At 38.3% G+C, this 22,483-nt stretch overlaps 1 protein-coding gene across 1 annotated transcript; it reads right to left on the minus strand.

Moving 5' to 3' along the window:
- Positions 1–524: 524 nt before the first annotated feature.
- On the minus strand, positions 525–22,464 carry LOC110062956 (centrosomal protein of 112 kDa-like). The gene is made up of 32 exons (XM_020769900.2): positions 21,996–22,464; positions 19,213–19,279; positions 18,320–18,437; positions 17,489–17,545; positions 16,930–16,981; positions 14,419–14,467; positions 13,779–14,058; positions 13,609–13,645; positions 13,309–13,373; positions 13,110–13,196; positions 12,586–12,685; positions 12,285–12,403; positions 11,542–11,685; positions 10,937–11,032; positions 9,540–9,598; positions 8,974–9,103; positions 8,587–8,679; positions 7,873–7,932; positions 6,809–6,888; positions 6,234–6,369; positions 5,874–5,981; positions 5,349–5,450; positions 4,655–4,735; positions 4,422–4,466; positions 3,955–4,053; positions 3,379–3,465; positions 2,792–2,854; positions 2,616–2,668; positions 1,805–1,901; positions 1,581–1,670; positions 1,168–1,233; positions 525–1,078 (listed from the first exon to the last, which is right to left on the minus strand). Exons 1-32 carry the CDS (start codon positions 22,123–22,125, stop codon positions 932–934), a joined length of 2,997 nt encoding a protein of 998 aa, XP_020625559.2. The 5' UTR covers positions 22,126–22,464; the 3' UTR covers positions 525–931.
- Positions 22,465–22,483: the final 19 nt, after the last annotated feature.

Raw genomic sequence — 22,483 nt, forward strand, 5'->3', positions numbered from 1 at the left:
TCAGTGGAAGGAAAGGCCCGTTCCATTTGGTTTCCTACCTGAAAAACCGGTTTTTCCATACAAATGTAAAGCATTCCAGGTCACTGGCCATTTTCGGGCGACCAAGTGACAACAAAAAGGACAAAAAAGCGCGGGAGAATTCGCGTAATGACACGAAGGTGAAGTCATTAAGGTCACGTGCATCTTGATCCACGAGTGTGCTGTATTCCGGTGTTATAATCTCGGCCGACACTAAAGGAGGGTGGGAGGAAGGTGGTGCGTAAAGATGAAGGTAAACTGTAGGAAAGCATATCAGCATTGCAACCAACCGTTTACAACGACAAAAGCCGCAGGCATTTAATTCACCACGATAAGTACGATCTGTCGACGGTTTGAAAAGTCTACAAAGTACAAACACATACCGCTTCTCACTTTAACATTTCTCCTTGGACAACAAGAAAGCAAAAATTGTTTAGGGCGTCGGAGACATTTTGTCAAAAAGCGTCTTTTACACTATTCGACTAAATATGGACAAAACTCCCGCATTTTCAAGTCGTTGAAATTTACTTTATATTTAATATTGAACAGAGTTAAAACTATATCTATTGTATGGGTGGTCAAAAACAGTTGAAACAATTTACAGTGCTAATAGATGGACAAATTCATGGTTTCAGGGATAGTGGGTTTTGGTGTCTGACACCTTAAAACTTCACTTTATGAGATCGCTAGGATGGTATTTACAACAGTGTTTATAAAATAAGAGTGAATTAATTTATCAAAAAATTGATTCAATGCTATTTATGTTGCACAACGCCATTTTTGTTTCGGGGACAAGAACGTTTGAAACGTGTTTTTATTGAAAGCGTGCGGAAAGGGCAAACAAGTTCTCAGAAGGGTATCTTTGCATATTTTGCTGGAGATCTAACGAATTGCACTTCAGTTTCCATGAAGATTATAATTCATCTTGTTCGCGAACGGGAGACACGTTGAAAGACGAAGAGAACTGGTTTCTAGTATCCAGTTCCTCCTGGAGCACGCGTGCACGGGACTGAAGCACTGAGACCTGTTGTCTGAGCGACTCAATGGTATCTTCAAGCTCCTGTAAACAAAAAGAAAAAAATGATAAGACGGAGATGAATTTCTGGAGGGAAGGATGACAGAAAAGCTGTAGGAAGACCGACAGATTACCTCTCTGAGAGAAGCCGGCATTAGACCTTTCATTTTTTCTTCGTACTGAAGTCGCAATCTGGAAACCTGCCGTACAAGAGAAAAACTAATCAGTTTGGAGACAATTTTCAAAAGGGCTGGGTCGGATTCTGGGTATTGTAGCTAGCAAGGGACAACTATATCCCCCATCTTGCGCCTCGGCGGCATGGTTTCTCTACACTAACAAACAGGATGTTCCCAACTTAGAACGAGAGTAAAATGGAGACCAGTACTAGAAGACTGGCGAAACAAAAGTACTCCGTTTAACGACTGAACACGAGACAGCAAACAAACAAAGAAATAAACAAACAAACAAACAAACAAAACTAGAAGCCCTAGCTTGAGGAATCAACAATTGCTGCATTGTGTATGATATGATCACTTTTTTTACATACTTTTTCTTGTGCATCAAGTTCCACTTGCTGAACCCGTTTCTCTAGATGCCTCACCATCGTTTTCTGTGTTTCCACATCTTGTTGTAGAGACTGAAGGGAAAAAAGTCAGGAAAAAAAGCAAGTTAGTAAACATCATTGAAGAATTTAATTGTGTTTTGGTTGACAAACTACTGGGGCGCGAGGATCAACTGTCCATATTAAAACAACACCAACAAAATCCAAACCTTGGCGATTGTAGAGTGATGCTTTTTCACCGAAGCTTTCTCTTCTTCGTATTTTGTCGTTGTTTGCGCAAGCTTCTTTTCCAAGTTTGTTCTTGTACTGAAAACAGAAAACGTAACAGAGAACAGTAAATGAAGCATCACTGCAACAAAACCCCTGATCATTTCCTCAAGTCGTCTGTCCTCCTTCTGAAACACATGTGTACAGTGTATAAGGTGACTCCATTGAATTTTCCAAGACCACACCTTCGCACATTTGACCTGCTGAATTACTAACGTCTGTAACGATTAAACAAACGCTCCAAAAAGTGGGTTTGCTTGGCATGTGTGTCACCATAACAATGCAGGGATGACGTCGTGTATTTTAGACATGCAGACCTTATCACCAATTTTCTTGACTGAAATACCTAAACTTTTTAAACAACCTGATGTCTATTGTACGCAGTAAGCAGGTCTCCAAGACCGCAATTAAAAAAAACTACACGTCGGGGGAAGTTTGGTTTGAACCAATTGTCCAAACACGGTGTTCTGACAGAGGTCTCTACATCTGCATCCAGCCATGACGGGAAAGCTGGTAGGACCATTTGGTTCAACAAACTAGCAAGAAACCAAGGAAAGCCCTGAGAGGTGAAAAGCCACCTGAGCTATGAACACGGATTGGGGCTTTCAACTCATTCAATGTGTAAACAAAGTCTCGGTTCTCATTGGCTCACTTATGAACCAATTACATTTAGTAATCAGAACAGAAGGCAAACCAAACCAAAGTCGGCTTAACTGGCCAACTACGTGAATAAACATAAAAAGCCAATCTTACCGGCTGTTGTCCTCTTTTAATTTCTTGATTTCTTCTTCCAGTGTTTCTACAACCTATGAAACACAAAGCAGAGAAGAGCACTAGTTATGGTGTTTTTGCTTATAAAGTTTTAAGTTTTAGCAAACAAAACACTTTAAAAAACTATTCAGTTAAACATAGTTACGATAGTATCTGACCTGTTGTCCCTTTGAGGATCGCGTTCCATACTCTTCTTCCATTTGTTTCATCCTGTTATTTGTCTTCAAAACGGAAAAATAATACCAAACAACTGGATTAAATGAGCGCGGTTTTAAAAGTACTTTAAAGAGAGCGATAAACGCCCGATTTATGAGGCAGCTACCGTCGGGGAGAGAGGGGAAGTCAGACTAGCAATTACGAAAGCTGTCACATCAGCTTAAGGAGAATCATCAGTACTTATACGTCACGTTACTAGGAAACAATCTCACCAAAAATCGCGGACTCAGTCACCGTTGAAGACAGGGTTTAACGAAAGTGAAGCTTGCTTTCCCAAATTAGCAAGTGGCACGCGTGAAGCTTGGAAACTTTCAAGAACTACAGAGAGGCTTTTAGGCTTCGTCAAACGATAACGACAGCCAACGAGAGTTAGGAGATAATGGTAAGACAAAACCTTTCTTAGTGTGTGGCCAAACGAGCTGAGAGTATGCGAACTGATACTGTTGAACCAAAACTCTCGTCAGTTATGATGAAAGTTGATTGCACATGGAGGTAAAAGAGACAAAAACAATTTCAGCTCTTGACTCACCTTTTCTAAAATTTGTTCCATTTCGCTGCTGTGTTCGCGTTGTAACTGGAGTCTCTGTTGTTCAAGCTGACTCTTGAATTTTATTTGCTGTGAATACAAGAACTCGAATGAAAACTAGCTGTGAAAGGGAAGTGAAGTGCAATTTTCTGTTTTTCAGTATTTTCTTCTAATTTAACTCGTTTTTGTTATGTCCCCGTATTAGTAGGGGAGTTTTTCCCCAGTTAGGTGGTTGATGACATTCTTAATAAAGTTTCTATCTATCTATCTACAAAAAATTGACACATCATCGGGTCTTGCCTTCTATCCCAAAATGAGAAGTGTTAGGGAAACGAAAATTCATTAACACCTTAGTTCAACTGTATTCAAAAAGTTCTCCTAATTGTCTCTGCAGTGCAGAGTATGTATGACATTAGGGTTATATTATGCATAAAATCACTGCGTCAAACCCTTGTTTTTGCTCTGGTTTCTGCAAGATTACGTAAGCGGTTCCATGCTATGATAACTATACCTACGCCTTCAAAACAGTGGGCACTGGGTGACCTCTGTATACCGTATGACACTTCTTCAACTACTCACCAAGTTTTCTTCCTGTCTCTTGTAGGTTTGTTTCTCTTCTTCTCTCAACAGGCTTAGCTCCATCAGCTGTGTTTTGTGCGTTGAATTCGCCTGAATTAGCTGACAGAAACAACGACATTTTACAATGAGTGTGTTACCTCAGTCATAGCATAGGGTACACGGAGAATTCCTACCCCACTGGGTGGGATGTTAGTCCGTTGGAGATTTCCCCTCCCTCCCTCACCAAACTAGGTTACACTGACATTTCACTGGAACTCATATATACACCGTGGCAGAGAAAGGCACTCTGAGAATCACGTGCTTTGACTAAGAACACAACATCATAGCGAAGCCTTGAAAAATTTTCGCTTGAAGAGGTAAATACCGACATCTATCACACGACACCTGTGTGAGCTGTGTGACAACACCACCAAGTTAACTTAGTAAACGCACCCCTACAACTGGACGCTACATTTACTAAAACTTACCTCCTCTCGTAACTCTCGTACTTGCTGCTCCAACTCAGCCATAGTCTGCAAAGAAACGTTTAAACGGCGTCGAGATATGGAATTGTACATAAGTCTTCAAATATTTTTTACGCGTTTGAAAGTATATCCACGTCTTTTAGCATCACCCTAATTTTCTTATCAAATCAGAGAGTCCTGCAAGTCACAGGTCAGCAAGAGAGGAGAGAAGATCAGCAACCTGACATGGCTGTTACCTTAGCGTCTTTGTTTGATCTGTTTCGCGTCTGGGTTTCGTGCTCTAGCATTTTCTGACGGAGTTTCTCCAACTGCATTTCCTAAACGATGAGAACAAAAACAATCAAGCATTAACTCCTTTTGAGGGTAAACCACGACGAATTAAAGACATGTATATTTGTCCTTCAATACAATAAACTCCGCGTAGAGCCTCCTAAGATTACCACCCTTGAACAACAATTACTTATGAGTGTGAGGTACTATACAGCTTTATGTCAGATGATGGTGCTAGCAATGCCATCGCCAACTGTTAGTGTATTGCCAAAGAAGAACACACCTTTCGTCTCTCACCATAGCATAAATTTCAATAGCAATTCTTCAAAAGACAACTTCAGGAAACCAGAAGTGTGGTGGTAATGATCTAGAGTCAGGGCGCTTACCATTTATCAGGTCTGGCCGATGGGCTACCAAAACTGACTGTCAGTTGTCTTCATAATAAGACAAAAGATAACTACATTATTCACCCCCTTACTCAGTTGCTGTGTCATCGCCCGTCAAAAATTCCCGCGTTTTCCGCGATCAGCGCCAGAACGAGGGAGCTTGGTATTCCCAGTCTCACACTAGTGGGAGTGTTGTTTGGCTACGTTCAATTCTACTAACTGCTGCGAATTAACCACGTATAAACGTCTGAAGACATGGTGGTACTTTACCAACCTTTTCTTGCTCGTGTTCTTTCAGTGACGAGTCTCTTTCTATCTGATGAGCCCTGAGGGTCTGTGCTTTCTCCTGCTCGTGTCGAATATTTAGCTCTGCAATCTAAAAGAAAAAATATCGTATCTCATATTGCTGAAGTGAAAACTTGGATTGTCCTTATGATCGATCGTAAGTAAAAAAAAGAGAAGGAAAACTGCTCGTCATAAATGCAGATGAGTGCACGCGGATTCTTCGGGTTCGAGTTCTTGCATCATTGAGAGACTTGCTTATAATTTATATCATTGTAGCGGTTTTTCCAGTGTGATATCACAGCCAGAGCCTAAAGTAACAATATACAAGTCTGTAAGGGGCGGCAAAAAGTCATGTGACTTGGCTTTAGCCTTATTTGTACTTGATTGGCTCAGAAGTCAACTTCTCTTGAAGGAAGAAGGTTCAGGAAAAAAGGATATCCGTGCTCTCTCGAATGTGAAGAATTAGGAAACAGTTTAACAGAAGATATTTCACATCCAAAAAAATCCAGCATACCTCTTTCTCGTGTTTGATTTTAAGATCTTCCAACTGTCGACTAAACTCCTTGGCTTGCTTTTCACGAAGATTCTTTGAACGGGCCAGGTCTTCCTCAACTTTCTCCATCTATAGAATTAAAATGGTTTCCGTAAACTACCAATTAAGTAGTAAGATTTAAATATTAATTTTATGACATTTTAAAGAAATGCATGCACCTTGAGACTGATTGAATGTACATGGCAACATTGGAAATTCCATGCCGCCATCTTATTCCTCTTTTTTGCTTCTTGGCAAAATGATTTAACGATAAGAATGACTTCAGGCCGTCTAAGGGAGTCAGTCATTATATTATTCACGGCGGGTGCAGAGAAACTGTACCTGGGCTTTCATTTCATCAAACATTCGTCCCGAGTTCCTCTCCACTTGACTTTTAAAATCCTCCAGCGCATGCTCAGCCTGTTGAGCCTGCTGCTTTTGAACTTCAGACAGCTTTTGGATTTGATCTTCTCGTTCCCTAACGGAAAGTGAAGTAAAGCGTCAAATGACAGCCACGGAAACTATTCAGCCTTGTAAATCCACACAACACTTGTTTGATTGGTTATACCAAAACAAACACACACCAATCAAAACTCGAAGCTGCAAGAGGCGACCGGTGCCTAGCGCGGGAAAACACGCCACCGGTGCCACACGCCGGAAAACATGCCACCGATGCCAAACGTGGGAAAACATGCCACCGGTGCCAAAGGCTACCGGTGAAATGCGCTTGAGCCACGAACACGATTAACTTTGGTTCTGATTGGCCTTGACAAACAGCATGATTTTTCTGATTGGTTTTACCTAGTACGCGTTAAGAATCCAAACCAAAAGCAAAGTCAAATGGAAACTTCTTTTATCGTCCGTTATTTTTTCTCATTCAATTTATAACAACCTACAAAACACTCGTGAAAACTTACTTCAGCGATGTCTCCAACTTTCTTATGCGCTTGTCAGACTCTGCTTCTCCTTGGTCAAGCTCTGCTTGAATTCCTCGAATCTAAGATCAGGTTCAATAAAGACGAGCAAGATTCACCTCGCTGAATTGTACTTACATCTAGTTTCACCTTACAGTATCAATACATTGACCAGCACAGACGGGTGACGAGAATAAAGAAAATGATCCACACGGGGAAACATATCGAATACAGCTGCCTTTCATCACTTGCAGACTAGGAAACACTGTGTTCACACGACACTACAATTCCCACGACTGAATTATGTCTGCCTTTGAGCAGTAGTTCTTCAACATACGCGAGAGATGGCTGACGGTCAAGTCAAAACGCGTTAAAATACATGCATAATAAGATACATCAGTTCATGAATCTCCGCTTCATGAATCTCCGCTGTCATAGCAAAATTTTCAGCTGGAATCTCGGACAACCCGACTTTCAGAAAAACGGGCTCTGATAGAGACGCCTTTGTCCTTACATCTTCCATGAAATTTCTGACCGCTAAATAAAAAGTAGGTTTGTTTGGGTTTTAAGGTTTGTTTTTTTATTAGTAAATTTGCTTACTAATAACTTACAACTTTATTGGATGACACAAATTACCGGTTAAACCAGTATTTTACATTGTATAGTTCACTGAGATAAAATATAAGGTAAGTTTTTATATAAGTTTACATTTTGTAAGAGAATTGTTAGAGCTCTACACCTCTCACGACCTGAGTTGTGTTAGCCTGCAGCTAGTGCAGGCGTTTTCCGTGTGCATGGTGTGTTCTTGAGTTATCGATATTTTTGAGCTCGCGATCGAGTAGATTCGCCGCCCTGTTGGCTTAGGTGCATGAACGGGCTTCTCTTCCAGCCTCACTCCTACTCCCCAGGGACGCCTTTTTCGTCTCTCCCCAAGCCTCTTCCGAGTTTGATTCTGCTCGCTTTATAACAATGCGCTTGCTTGCCAAAATACGTCTGCATTGCAAGCAAGAGTAGTGTAGTTTCTCATGTCTTTTATGAGATTTTATTATAAGAAAATTGATACTCACCTTTTTCTCGTGTAAATGCTCTAAGTTCAACTTTTCTTGTTTGTGGGTAGATTCTAACTCCTGTTAACGAGGTCATGAAAACGGTTGAAATGACAAAAAAAAAACATTGCAAACGCAACTCCGGAGGTTATTCATGCTCACTGAGATCGTTGAAAAACAGCAATATCTCTGTCAGCAGGTGCAGAAAGCAGACCGATCGTTTTGCTTTAAAATTTCATCGCTAACAAATGGGATGGCCATCTCAAATATTTACATGTTTCAATAGTATCTACAGGAGTCGGGAGGGCTGAGAATACCAGAAATGACCAGCAGGCCTTGAAGAGAACCAGAAGGAAGACCAGGGCTGCCTCAATTGCAGCACCATCCTCCTTCGTCTGCGTTATTTGCAACAGAGACTGCCACTCCAGAGTGGGACTCTATAGCCACTCGAGACGATGCTCCGCATCGACATAGCGCAACACCATCGCCTCCCGAGACGAACGGCTGCCGACATATAAGGATTTAAACATTACGAGTGACATGTGATATTTCAATTTGAAGCACAATATTGTTATCATAAGCAAACGTAAGGTCTCTTAGCAAAGCTTACCAGGTGTCCAAGATCCAATTTGTTAAATGTCGGACAAAATTTTGGCCGCAAAGCTTTCAAAAAAATCTAATGGTACCATATGAGCCCTTGTAACAAAACAAATCAATACAAAACATCAGCCATACCCTGATTTGTCTCTGTCGTTGAAATTCAGTGTCTTGTAGGGCTTGTTTCAGTTGGTTAATCTGTGACTCCAGTTCAGCTATAGTGTCTGTGGCCTAAAAAAAAAATAACATCACAAACGTCATAACAAATTAAACATCATAACTTCATTTACCAAGGTCATAAAGCAGAAAAAAAGAAAGGAAAAACACAAGACACGAGAAAAGTGGGGAAATCGTTGCAGGAAAAACACGGGGCCCTTCTGCCACTCGCTTTGTATTCTTCTTGGTTGACAGTCTTTGAAAGATCGCAAGAAAAGTTGTAGTTTTATTTGTTGCAACATCATATCCCCAGACCCTAGCTCTTTACTCTCTTATGAGTGGTTCTTAATATGTGACAGTATATCATACCTTAGCAATTGCTGCCGAATGTTGTTGTTTCATGCCTTCTATGCTAGTATCTGTCTTCTTGTTTAATTGCTTCACCATTGTCTTGTGTTCATTAATTGCTTGTGAATGATCTCGTTCCATTTTGGACAGGCTGTGAAGAGTGGACAAAAATAAAGAAATGTACGCTGATAAAATTTTGAATTGGACAATAATAGTTAATTAAGCTGTCATTGTCAAGAAATGATAACAGTTGGTATTAAGAGCTCCAATCAAGAAAGTGTACCCCACTAAAGTTAGTGTCAGCATTCAAATTCTCCACACTGCCAATGTACACTTTTTAAAATTCCTTCTTGCGAAAGTTTTATTTTGACTAAAAGTCAAAACGATTTCCTCTTGGTAATCAGTTTATTCCCGTATGCCTGAATTCTATCAATGTTCTGGGGAGAGAATAGGTTCTCGGAAAACTAAATTTAATATATCAGAAAGTATTGACTGATCAGTCAGACTGAGGTAGACATCATCAACTACTGATCAAGTATTGTGAGTATCAAACAGATACACAAAATGTAGTAAAGTATCAGCTTTACGTTGTCTTGGTTTCTTGTAATTCGCTAGATAAGGATGCTGCCTGTTGTTCAAGTTCCTCCTGAAAAAAAAAAGCAGGAATGAATAACTTTTCACAACGCTTTTGAAACGTGTTAAGAAATCCACATATTAACATAATGTAGTCATACCATGCTATCATTATTTGACAACTTTTTGAAAACTTTTTTGACCTATCTGTGGGGCAGATTTTACATGAAATGCTGCTGTCAGGCCTTTGTAAAAGTTGTTATGATAACTTTGCCCCTAACTTTCCCTGATTTTAATTTGCCAAATTAGACAGAACCCATTGGAAATTCCTCAAAAAGATTTTAAAATAAACCAAAACTGACAATAATGATACAGTGCACTGGCAATATACCCCATGATTACATGATTTCTTTTACTGGCATTGAACGTTTGGTTCTACGGATAATGCCCCAAATAGAGTGGGTTTCAACCGAGTGTCATAAAACCAAAACCAAAGTAATCTCTCTGACCAATCACAAAGGACACAGGCAATACAGTGAACCAATCAAAAGTCGAAGTAATTTCATGTAGATGATGCAAAGCACAGTAAACCGTGTCTGAACGAGTCATGATTGGTTTTAGTTTTAATGAAAAACTGGCATGGGTTTTTTAAGCCAATCATGTTGTGTAGTTGCTGCAAAACTAATATTACTTTTTGACACTCGAATGAAAACTGCTCTAACTGCAAAAAGAAATTTTACAATAACTGTCTTATTTCTCGCACGCTGATTGGCTCATTTTTATCATCAATAAGAGTACAGACGGATAAAATTTTAATTCATGCAAGCTTTCAAGTTCAACTCTTAGCTGTCAAACTGTCAACTTTTAAACCAATGAGATTTTATGGACTTTTTTAAGTAGCCAATGAAAAAGCGAGAAAAGCTATTGACAATGTTCGCATCATTTTGAATAAAATTCACTTGTCTTTGTTTACGGCAAGTTTACGGCATCTTTTCCCTTCATTTATTCCCGGCATTTGACAATTTTGTGGTCTTGTTATTGTAAAAAACAAATTGACGTCGGTTTTTTATACGTCTGATCTCTTATTGATGATAAATTTCGTCATAACATTGTCAAAGTTTACTGCAGAACCACTTTGACAATGTTATGGTGCAATTTATCATCAATAAGAGGACAGATGCATAAAAAACTGACGTCAATTTGTTAAGTTGAATACAGCCAGACAAGCAAATACATGATGACGGTAAATTCTGCTCTCCAAGACTGGACTGCCAGGTCACAGATTTTGTCCTTAAGGTTGTTGAACAACTGATCATGTCATGATGGCAATGTCAATGACTATGCTATTCTTTGATTATGTAACAAAAATTTAATTTGATGAAGATTTGCCAAAAATGGCGCTTGCTCTTACTTTTTCCTTTGCAAGCTTTGATCTAGAATTCTGCAGTCCTTCTGATTCCTTAGTAAGCTGTTGTACCCTTGTTTCCAATTCCTGAATGACCAATCTCTAAAAAATTAATGATGACCAGATTGCAAACAATGGTGAGTTTCATTATTGATCTCTGTGAACACAGCTTGGGAGATGTGGGCATTTATTGACTTTGGTTGGTCCAAGCCTTGCCAGGATTCTCGCATTATGTTTTAATGCCAACTGAAGGTACTTGTATCACAGAACTGTGCCTCTTCTGCCACCACCACTTCTACAGTGTACCCCTGCCACCAACCCCACTAAACTAGAGTGATGTAACAACCATCTACATGTACTAAAGTTTAAGTCACACTCAGGTCCACTGTTCCACGTAATCTGACGTCATCCTGTCTGCTATGGCATGAAGTGACTAGGATCACTGCTGGACGGGTTGCCAGTCCAATGCCACGCTACCCAGCATTCTGTTCAACAGTTATGGCTGTCTGTTTCTCTTGAGTATCAGTAAGTATGCTAGTGGTGGAATGTCTTGTGAATGGGTACAATGTTCATTGAATTATAATAAGAAATGTCAGAGATAGTGTACTTACAGTAGTAGCATTTTGCTGATTGTATTCAGTTTCCATTTTTTGCAGTCTCTGGTTTGTTTCATCCAGCAGTTCTTGAATGTTCTGTGTGTGTTGTTTCTGCATCTCAAATTTTTCTTGCTCGAACTCAGCTATCTTGTCATTTAACTAGAGAAAAAGTTAATTTATTAAACTCTTTTGCTGACACTAAATTGGTAAAACAAAATGAGTAGAACCTTGAAGACAAATTTGGCACCAAACTTTCAATTTAATTCACCGAATCTGATGGGATAATGACATTCTAAGGACGGGTTCTACACTAGCAATGGAGTCAGAATCTCAGTCAGAATGTCACTGTGCAAGGTAAAAAACACTTTGATTTGATTCTGACAGGTCCATTGTGTACTGACCAATCACAATAAAGTTCAGAGACACGTGAGAAAACAACAAACCAAATTACAATTATTGCTGTTTGTGGTTTTAAGTTTTCTTATGCTCAGTTGGCTTTTTCCTAGCTACACAATAACATTCCATAAAATTTTTATAATATTCTCACTGGTGTTTACGGTTTTCTGAGTTTCACAGTAAGTGCATGCACAGGAGTCCATGCAAACTCTACAAATTACGGTCACCACGTTCAGATAGTTACACTTGATTTTTAGCATTTGCAAATATCCTTCAATCAGTCGTGCCTTCTAACTCAGACTCTATCTCTTGAGTAATCCAGCCCTTACAGGATAAACTACAAGTACAATGTAAGAACTGACCTTCTTTTCAAAGTCATGCTGCGCTGTTTCACCACTCTGCTCAGCTAGAGTTTTTAGTTCTGCTATTTGCGTGTCTCTTTGCTCCTTCATTGCTTGAGCTTCTCTAACAAGCTGAGAAACTTAATGAAAAACAACACCAGAGCACAGAAAGAACTTGAGTAATTTAATAGTAATTAATAGTAATCAAATTCTTTTGATGCATGTCTGATGCTAAAAAAATGCAATATAAGCTGGACATGTGCTTGACTTGTTTATTCAGTTGACAGTCCAACTTGCTGTCTCTAGGAGCCCTAATCCTTACCTTTCCTTTCCTGTTTTTTAGCAGCTGCTTCCATTTCAGTGATCTTGTTGCGATAGTGTGATTTCACTTCCTCTAACTCCATGTTCTTTCTGTCTAAAATCTTACAATTAAACAGAATAACATATTATGTTACATTTGAACGTAAAGATGTTAGTTGCAAGGACAAAGAAAAACGAAAATGAGTGTAGACTAGGTTCCCATGTCCAACAAAACCATTGGAGAAGAGGTTACACTATGGTGAGTATGTGACCTCCATGCCAGCCTACTTGATTTATGAGCAGTCTCCTAGTAGCAGAAATTGTATAATTTGTTTAATTTTGCAATTTTTGGGAAAAGTGAAGAGAGGTCCTCTTTGTGCAAGTGATTCTTGTGTCTTAACTCTACCACTCATCTCTCATTTTTTCTCATATTTAGCTTTCATCTAAAGTATAGAAATAGCAAGACTGCTCATGGCATAAAGGTCATTTAACTGTCACCTGTTATTTTGCCTTTTAAGAAGAGTACTGGTACTATTTTCAGAATACCTTTTGAACTGCAACATCATGTTGCTGTTGAAGTTTGAGTTTATCTTCATGATATTTTGCTTCAACCATCTTTGTTCTTAGCTCAATCTGTTCAGAATGAAAGATGAAAAAAAATGAAGAAAAATATTCAAGGGCTCAATACATGTAAGCATAATTTTGTGAATAAAAGAAAAGTTCTAAACAAAAATGATATGTTTACCTCTCTGTCACTTGATCGGTTAAAGCTATGGTCCTCTCTTAAAGTTCCATTAATAGAGGATACACCTTTAAAAAAATATGAAATTAAGGTTACTACATTTACACAATATTGAAACAAGTGCATGAATGAAATTTAATAAAAATTATTCATGAAATGAAAGACATCCGTAATGTTTAAACTCTCTAATGCCTAATAACCTGGACAGCAGTAATGGAGGCTAGATGTCATAGCTGTATGATAGAGGGAGGGGTGGGTAAAAAGAGGATCTCCATCAGTTGTTATTAGTGATGGTGCACCCACCTTTAGTAAATCCATTGTATTGGTTTGTTTTTGATGGCTAAAAAATTAAAAAAAAAATACAAAAATTAATTACCTCAAGCATACTTTGCAAACACAAGTTATAGGTATATACTGCAACAATTCTGTGACAGCCACAGCGCTCTACGCTGTAGAATGTGCTTTTTTCTTACTGGCGATGTAGAGGGATATCCTGAATCAGTGTGTTGATACTCTGATGGGCTCTCATAATGTCGACGAGGTGGTGGAGAAATACGAGCGCCATATCTGGTTTCTAGAATGTCTTCAGAAGGGTATCCTGAGGAGAGCCTTCCCTTGTAGCGTTTTTCTTCAAGAACCTGATCAAATCCTGGAGCCACTTCATACCCATTTTTTTCTTCCCTACTGGAGGTGCTGTAAGTTGTGGATCGTGGCTGTGGAACTGGATTAATACCACTTGTAGTTGGAAGTTCCCTGAAACAAATGAAAAGTTTGAACATGAAGGTGTACAATCTTATGTATAATCACTCTTGCACAGTTCCAAGCTGCTTATGTCACATCTGCTAATAGCAATGTCCACACATGAAAGACATATTAAAACACAGTAGGCTGTTTCTGGGCACCTTGTCCTGCAAAGGCAGTTCCACAGAGGCAGGACTAAATCTAGGCTTGATTACCAGCTGCTGCTTCGCGAAATGTGTCCATGCTCACCTCCAGGAAGGCACGCAGACCCGAGAGAGCGGCGAAAATCGAACCTAGACTAAATCCCTTTTGGGTAAATTAATACATTAACTGAAATCAGATACCAAACTGCTGAAGAACTTGTTAACAAACCTTCTTGGATGAGGAGGGATGCTTCCAGATATATCAGAATAGACACTTCCTGAAACCATAAACATACAATCTTCAGGAGAAAAAATATCATACAGTTTACACATCCAATAAAACATTCTCTCCTTGATCATGTTACTCATTCAAATAGTCTCTAAATACGAATTGAAATTAAGGTTATGTACATAAATAGTAACCATCTTATAAAATGATTTACAGTATTTCAGCACTTTAAATCATATATGCCATGCTAAAGGCAAACCTGGTGAGAAACCTTCAAGATCTTTGAGGATCTCACAAGACCTTTAAAGAGCACTGTCTCGTCATGATAACAGCAGCCTTGTGGGGTAGGGTGCTGAAGAGGAGCACCCCCCTTCTGCACAGGGGAATGGGGTGCTCCTCCCTGAAAATTTTGAAAATCACTGGGGTACCTTGAAGTTTATTCCGGTGCATTTTTTGCGCCCATAACTGATTTTGTCGAAGGTCACTGTACACTTATTAACAACTTTGTAAAATTAGTTGCTTTTAAAGTGTTAGCATCTGATGTACTGGGTATACAAGATCCTTCCATGTCTGGTGCATCTAACAAAAGCAATGAATGGATGTGTCAATTTTTACTGTTTATCTTTCTCTTGGCTCGTGAGCGGGTGGAATTCAAAAAATCCTGCAATCTGATTGGTTCCTGGAGCAGGCAAAATTTTCTCATCTGGACTGTCACAGCGGGCGGAATCTGTCAAGTTGATCTATTTTGGTGAATGAATTAGCGGTAATCGTTATCTTTCACCCTTTTTACACTTCCATAGATGATTAATCAACACAAGTTTATCTCTATTCACCTTTAAATGGCAAGGAAAGTCACTGTAAGTAAATTCAATTGAGTTTTTTGAAGTTGTGAGAGTTTGTTTGGCTCTTTGTAGCTTGGTGCTGTAATGGCACGTAATCCTCTGTCTCTCTCTGTACAATTTTAAGCAAAAAATGAGTCAATTTCAGTCGAGTTTACCTCTCCGATTGTTGCCGTATTTGAGAGAATTTCTGTGGAATACACTTCACAAATTTCCTGGCTATCTGCCCCTCAGTTTACAGTACAAAAGTCTGATTTTGAGTGATTCGCAACGACTGACAGAAATTGTTTTTGTAGTACAACTTCAAACTTTGCATGAAATTTCACACCGCAAAAACACTTTTAGAGAACTTAAATGGTGAACTAAATGCAACTAACATAAAGTAGTTTGGTATAAATCTTTTCTTTAATACATATCTCTTTGTCTAGTATCTGAGTTACTCGCTTGTTCACTTGTCAGATTTTTTTACCAATGGTTTGTAGAGTCTGTAGACGGCGCGTAAGCCAATTCAGTGACAAAGCTGCGTAAACAAACCCACTTGTAAGCCAATTTACCACAAGAAAAAAAGATAAAAATGTTATTGTCCACCTTAGGGTCGGTCCGTATAGTGAAAAACTGTGACCTCGGGCTTGAAAATGCTGCCCAAAGCCGCAGGCCGAGGGCAGCATTTTCAAGACCTCGGTCACAGTTTTTCCCTATACGGACCTCCCAGCCGGCCAATTACATATATTTATTCTTTACACCCTAATACCAACAAAGTTAAAATGAATACATTTTCCTTGAATTCAGTTTTAGGAAAATACTTAGTTTCGACCCCCCAAAAAATTCATTTTCCTGCAGTTCTGGCTCAAGATCAGTTTTGCTTTCATGATGAAAGAGAGCTGTAGACGAATCAACAGAACCATAGGGTGACTTCCATTGATATCTTTCCTTTCGCATACATGAAGTATCACAACAAAGTCTACAGTCTTGTTTCGTTTCTACCTTGATTCGCTGCAATTTGCAGCCCAAGCAGTCCCAAGCCCCTGGTGTAGTTGGGAGCTGTGAACATTATTACATGACATTGCGTAGTTAACAGCGTAAATATAAGAGTTTGTATGGGGGTGTGATGATTGTATGTGACAGTTCAAAATATGGAAAAGACATTGAATAAAAACAGATTACTTTGACTCTTCTGTGTGTTACTTTTGTCTCCATGCCATTTTGGGGCAATTACAATGCAATTTCAGTGAGCTTCAGTTTCATGGTTTTCCAACTTAGCCAGCGCAAATGCTTCAAGTAGCCGGTGACTTGCGCTGGGCACCAGCTAAATTTGAAAACCTTGAGGTTTCACTTAAGGGCTAAAGGTAATTCACGTTAATTTACTTTGGTTTTGCAATTGCTAAACTATGGAATTGACCTAGAAAACTTGTGCCAGTTTGTCATCCAATCAGAAGTAAAACCAGAACCAACTGCATCTTGCTTGGACACATTTCCCTGCACTTTGCATTATCTAGTACATGTATTTACTTTGAGTTTTGATTGGGTCAAAGGATTGCCTGTTTAATTTGAGACTGGCTTGTCAGGAGTGATTACTTTGCTTTGGTTTTATTATGACACTCAATTGAAAACTGCTCTTGACTATTTCTAATTTATAGATAAGCTGTATCTAGCTTAACCTTGCTTTCAATACCTGATGAACTGGCGATTTCTTTGAGCCAATCTGGTGGTTGATGACCAAATTCCTGAACAGAAACAAGTAAATATATGGTGAGTAATAACATTAATTATTAATAGCAGTAAACTGAAATAAAGTAAAATTAATTGCTGTATAATCAATTTGTTAATATATACCCTTGTACGTATTTTGCTACAGATACTACACTGTTTAAGTAGTTAACAACAGAGTTTTACATATTTTTGAATGCAAGTGAAATTAAGGATTTTACACCAGGAGCGACATTTGAAAATTCTATCAAAACTGCACAAACCTTTAGGCCAATACAATTTGAAAGAATTTCAAATATAAAGAATAGTGTAAATCCTAAATTGCTTGATATTGAACGATTACTCCTTTATTGTTTGACTGAGAAAATCACAAAATAATGCTTGCGCCTTAATCCTGCAGTACAAATTAAAAATAAATGATAAATTGGCCCACTCTCAGCCAAACACATTGAAGTAATTTTCTCAGTCATATAACAAATAAGAAAAGTCGCTGACAAAACAAGCCATCCTTAACAGTACTCTACCTCTTCAAGTTCTACACTAGCACTTCTCTTGGTTACAGGTTCATCAAGGTATATTGACTACAAGAAGATTCAAATGCAAGGATTAAGTCATGTGTCACTCATGCACAATGAAAGCTCATATAGGTCACTGCAGAAATATATGTAAGCTACATCAAGGTTTAATCAGTACAATGTAAGAGTGTTTAATATCTAACTTTACAGTCGGGTGACCAACTTGGGGACAGAAAGAAGTGGAGAGAGGTGGCCATTATGGGGAGTTACTGTAGGAGTGTAATATGACACCTGCTTTTTTGGGTCGTGCAAAGCTCATTTCTGCCTGTAAATAGGTGACATGACCAAGCTATACTAAACAGAAACTAAAGAGAAGTGAGGACCAATAACATGTAGTACACAGTACCAATAATAACATTGACCTTCATGCATCTGCAGGTAACCCTTGGCTTATTCACTTTTATATCAAAAGTTACACAAGAATCTAGCTACAAAACTAACAGAAGATCTTTTATTTCAAAGTTACGGTATGGTACCATTGTAAAGAGATCTATGTGGTATTATGGTCTGAGCACACTCATGCACCATACTTTCCAGCTGCCAATTGCATGTACAGGTATAAGGTTGTCAAAAGTAGCCAACTGCTGACAAAAATTACTGTCTACTTCATGATTCTGCCAGCTTCTCCCCTGAACAATCCTTCTGATGCTTCAGAAAAGATGGCAAAATCACCCACCTACTCTAGCAATAAAGCTACCCTGCAGAGAATCCTTAATTTTACAATAGTATGGTTCACAGATTGAAATGCATGAAACATGATGCAGCATAAGTGATAGATACCATGTAAGATGGCAATGGCTGAAGAGGTCCTGCCTCGGGTCGTCTGGTAAATGGCTCCTCTAACAGGCCACGTTTAACCATGTGAAGCAACAGCTGGGCGTACAGGTTACGATTTTTCCTTCAAACAGGAAATGAACATTAACAACAGATTAAGTATTGGCTTCACACGTCGAAAGTGATTACAAATAGAGATTTACCAACCAGGGAGTGCCGACTAAGAGGCTTTCAAGAGCTAGGCTAAGTGCTTAAAAGTGGGCATCCTGTAAATTCATCAACATCTTAAAACATGTCTTGTATGTAACTTTCCCAGTGTCAGGGTCTGGACATTTTGAGATACACTACAGTTAGAAAACCCTACAATTCTACTCTTGTCACATACCAGTACAGGAAGTTAGACTCTAAAAATCAGCCAAATATATTTTATTATAAAGTTGATACCGGGAATTGAGAAGTTAATCATCACTTCGTCTTGGTATGGCCTAACACATGACAGTTAACTGCCAATTAATCGGGAATATTCAAGAATATTCCCCAATTGTCAAAACTGTGTGCGTTACGAAAATGATTTGAAGAATAATAAACACAATAGCTTCCACTTGGGGCAAAAATATGCTCGGATATTTGTCCTTGGACATTATCTGTTCCTTGAAGCTCACAGTTTTCCTCAAGCTATGTTCTTGGAAAACTGTTCACTTCTCAGAACAGATAATGTCCACAGAAAAATATCCGAGCATATTTATAGTTTGTACAGGTCCTCCCATCATGCAGCTCAAGTCTTAGTCATATTTGGAAGTGTAAAAACAAGGAAATCTCAGTCACTCCACAAACATTTAACGTGATCTGCACTTGAGTTGCTGTGATGGAGGCCCATATTTGATTCATTTTGCACTTACCTTCCACTGATGCCTGGTCCAGGAGGCTCACAAAGCTTTTTAATCCACAGTGCAACTCTTTGCCTCTCTATTATAAACAATGACAAAATATGTTCATTCGCAAATTGTTTCTAGTTCCAGTTTTAAATTGGAGCAAGGAAGATATTATATAACTACTTTGTACATTAGTTTCTTTTATCACCATCATAAAGCAGCCACAACACAATACATGTAATTCCAGGTCATTTTGGTACTGTACAAAATCACTTTCAAAATAGAGGATAATGTAACTTACTAATAATCTTTTTAAGTACATGTGAATAAAATTCAAAATATGACCAAGGATTGCTCTGACTGAGGATTACACATGACCAACTTTGACAAAATTGCCAATTTTTCAAAATGCTTTGTCCATTAGGTACATGTAGCTTCTATAAACTCCAGAATCAAGCAATAAATAAATACAATTTAGAAAATAACCCAAAGCAAATATGCATGCTGATTGGTTTAAAATTGTGTTTCTATAACTGGATAGAAACACAGAACTAGCATGAGCTGTTGATGTAATTATGGTGCAAACAAAGAAAATTTACATTTTGATGATTGAAGTAAACAAGTTTTTCTTTTTTCGTCGTGCTATTTTATAAAAGAAACAGAAAATGCATTCTCCGTGTTTCTATTGAGTTTCTAAAACAGCTGTAAAAACACTTGCCTGCCGGCTCGTGTTCCTACAACATTGTTTGTTCTCCCAACCTTTCACTTATTTTTCAATCTATAACTCAGTGGAAACAAGCTACATGTTCTCTATTTCTTAAATAATTACAAACAATAAATAGTTTTGTTGCCACCTAAGCAAAGTTTAGCTAGGCTAGGAAAAGACCAAAACCCTCTGCCTAGTAGGGTCAGGTCTTGTCCCCAGAGCCACCTGTCCTTCTTGGCCAGCAGGGATTCAGCACAAAGAAAAGGTGGTTCTAGAAACACATGATTTGATTGGCTGGATTCTTGGGCTAAGATTCCCACCACTTCAATGTTTTTTTTTTTTTCATCTTGAAAATATCTACCAGTTGATCTCTAACAAAAAGTCTTCTGCATCGATGGAATATTATAAATAGCATAACCAAAACTTCATGAATAATAATTTTATTACTAGTGATGTTTTGGTAGTAAAAATCCTGAGAAGTAGTATTCCTGTGTGTTGTTGAAAGCCTTACAGTATTTTGGGAAATACATGCATATATTCATAACTTTATTTATACTTGGGTTGATGAGGCTGATTAGGCCTCTGCAGTAAGGCAAGTGAAAGTACACAGTGATACTTAACATTAAAATATCAAGATTTCTCAGTTTAAAACAGTTATTTGCTTGTATTATTTACATCTGAAACTATATGTAGGCAAATTATTAAACATGTTCATCCAACATCATGTTAGATTTAAACACATGCGATCATTTAACCAGCCTTGAAAAACAATGCTTAATGACTTAGTGAGTTCATGCAATGATGAAGTTAGACAGAAATATTGGGTCATTTAGCCAAGGCTTTGAGTTCGGAATAGACTCTAAAGCCATGGCTAAGTGATCAAAGTTTTTCATCTACATGTAACATTATGTTGCATGGATTTTTCTGCTTATCTAAAAAAAGTAAATAACTGTGCTTCATTTTTCAGCCAGTTTATCCATCATGACTTTGGACCTGTTATTGTTTGCTCTTTTAGCAGGTATTAAGGCTGTTGCATTTATTTAAGCTTGTTATATACTCAAAAGAAATACTGTATAAATCATAAACCAGAGCTTTTGTGAGTAAGCTTGCACTCATTATCAGTTCTTGTCTATGATTCACACTTTCACTTATGCTTCACACTTTGTGTGACAACCAACAATAACCTTCTGGGTCAGGAAGTAACAAATAATTAGGGTTAATATTTAATCGATTTCTCACTTTGAAAATGAATATTCACAAAAATATTACAAAGTTTGGATTTTTTTCAAAGCTAACTAGCCATAATTATGGCTAATTTATGAAGGTATCAGGTGTATTATTCACATAATTTTTTTCATCAGGAAGGCAACTGGATTTTACAGGCAGGCAAAACTATTTGAACTGAACTTCTTTGTAAGAAAAGGTTTCCTCTGAATGGTCAAAAATTGTCCTCACAGCTGGTCAATTTGTCTGGTTGCCATTCCTTTATATAATTTGAAACTCCTGAGTTATATACTTACATGTAAAAGTCATAAATATCATTGTAAAAATATCATAACCCTGGAAACATGGTATCATATGTAGAGCAACAAATTACTTGGCTTTTCCTCATTTTCCAGAAAGCGTCAAAGAAACTTGAAGTGACACACAGTTAGCAAGCAAGGCCTGGGTATAACTTTACCTCAGAGTAACCCTTCTACTTTTACAAAGAGAAAACATTTTGATGTGCAGTTCAGCAACCTGTATCTGTAGATGCTGAAAACCTTTGGATTTTTGCCTACAGAAAATAACCAAACTCAATGAATTATTGCGGATTACTTGAAGTTAGTCTCGTCCCTCGGTCATTCCATAAAAGTGCAGTGTGTAACGATCTGGGTTACCCGCTGTTATTTTCAAGTTAAGCCTTATGTTAATATTCTAAATCCTGGCATGGGGCGATTATTACTGTGATCTTTGGCTATGTTTTATGATTTCCTTTTACAAATAAATAACAAAAAAACACAACAACAATTAAAACTACAGCGTCAGTTGACACCATCATGAGTTGCCAGAGAAAGAAATTCAGTATAAAGATCTGAGCTAAAGTTAAGGTTATATTTTGTACCTGATTTCTGAGGTAGACGAAGTACATAAGGCTTCATCTCTTCCAAGTAGCGATCAAACATCGAGTCTTGTCGCTCACTTAGTGACCCTGAATCATGTCCACTGAGCTCCCCGTAACGACGAGAAGACATTGTCTCGGTTGACTTTTCAAATGGCTCTAATGAAAGTCACTTTGCAATTAATCAAAAGGGATTACTGTGAACTTCGTCGCTTTCAATTCCCAGCAATTCCTTTCTACGTTCTCAATCTATCGGCAGGTAGCGGCTTCTTTCACACTTAGAGACTAATTTCCACTTCTGGCTTGTATCCTATTTTTCTGCCAGCAGCAAAAATCCCCCAAATAATGATCCAGTTAAGAATAACATCTGTCTTTCCCGTAATAAATAATAAATGAAGTTTGTAAAAAGCGCCAACGGTTGAAGAAAACAGAAGCTGCAAGAGTGACCGCGCCAATCAAAAGAGACTGGGAATGACTTTGATGTAAAAAAG

The sequence above is a fragment of the Orbicella faveolata genome, unplaced genomic scaffold (genome assembly GCF_042242905.1).
Source record: "Orbicella faveolata isolate gen_17 unplaced genomic scaffold, um_ofav_v1 contig_2, whole genome shotgun sequence".
Classification (NCBI taxonomy): domain Eukaryota; kingdom Metazoa; phylum Cnidaria; class Anthozoa; order Scleractinia; family Merulinidae; genus Orbicella; species Orbicella faveolata.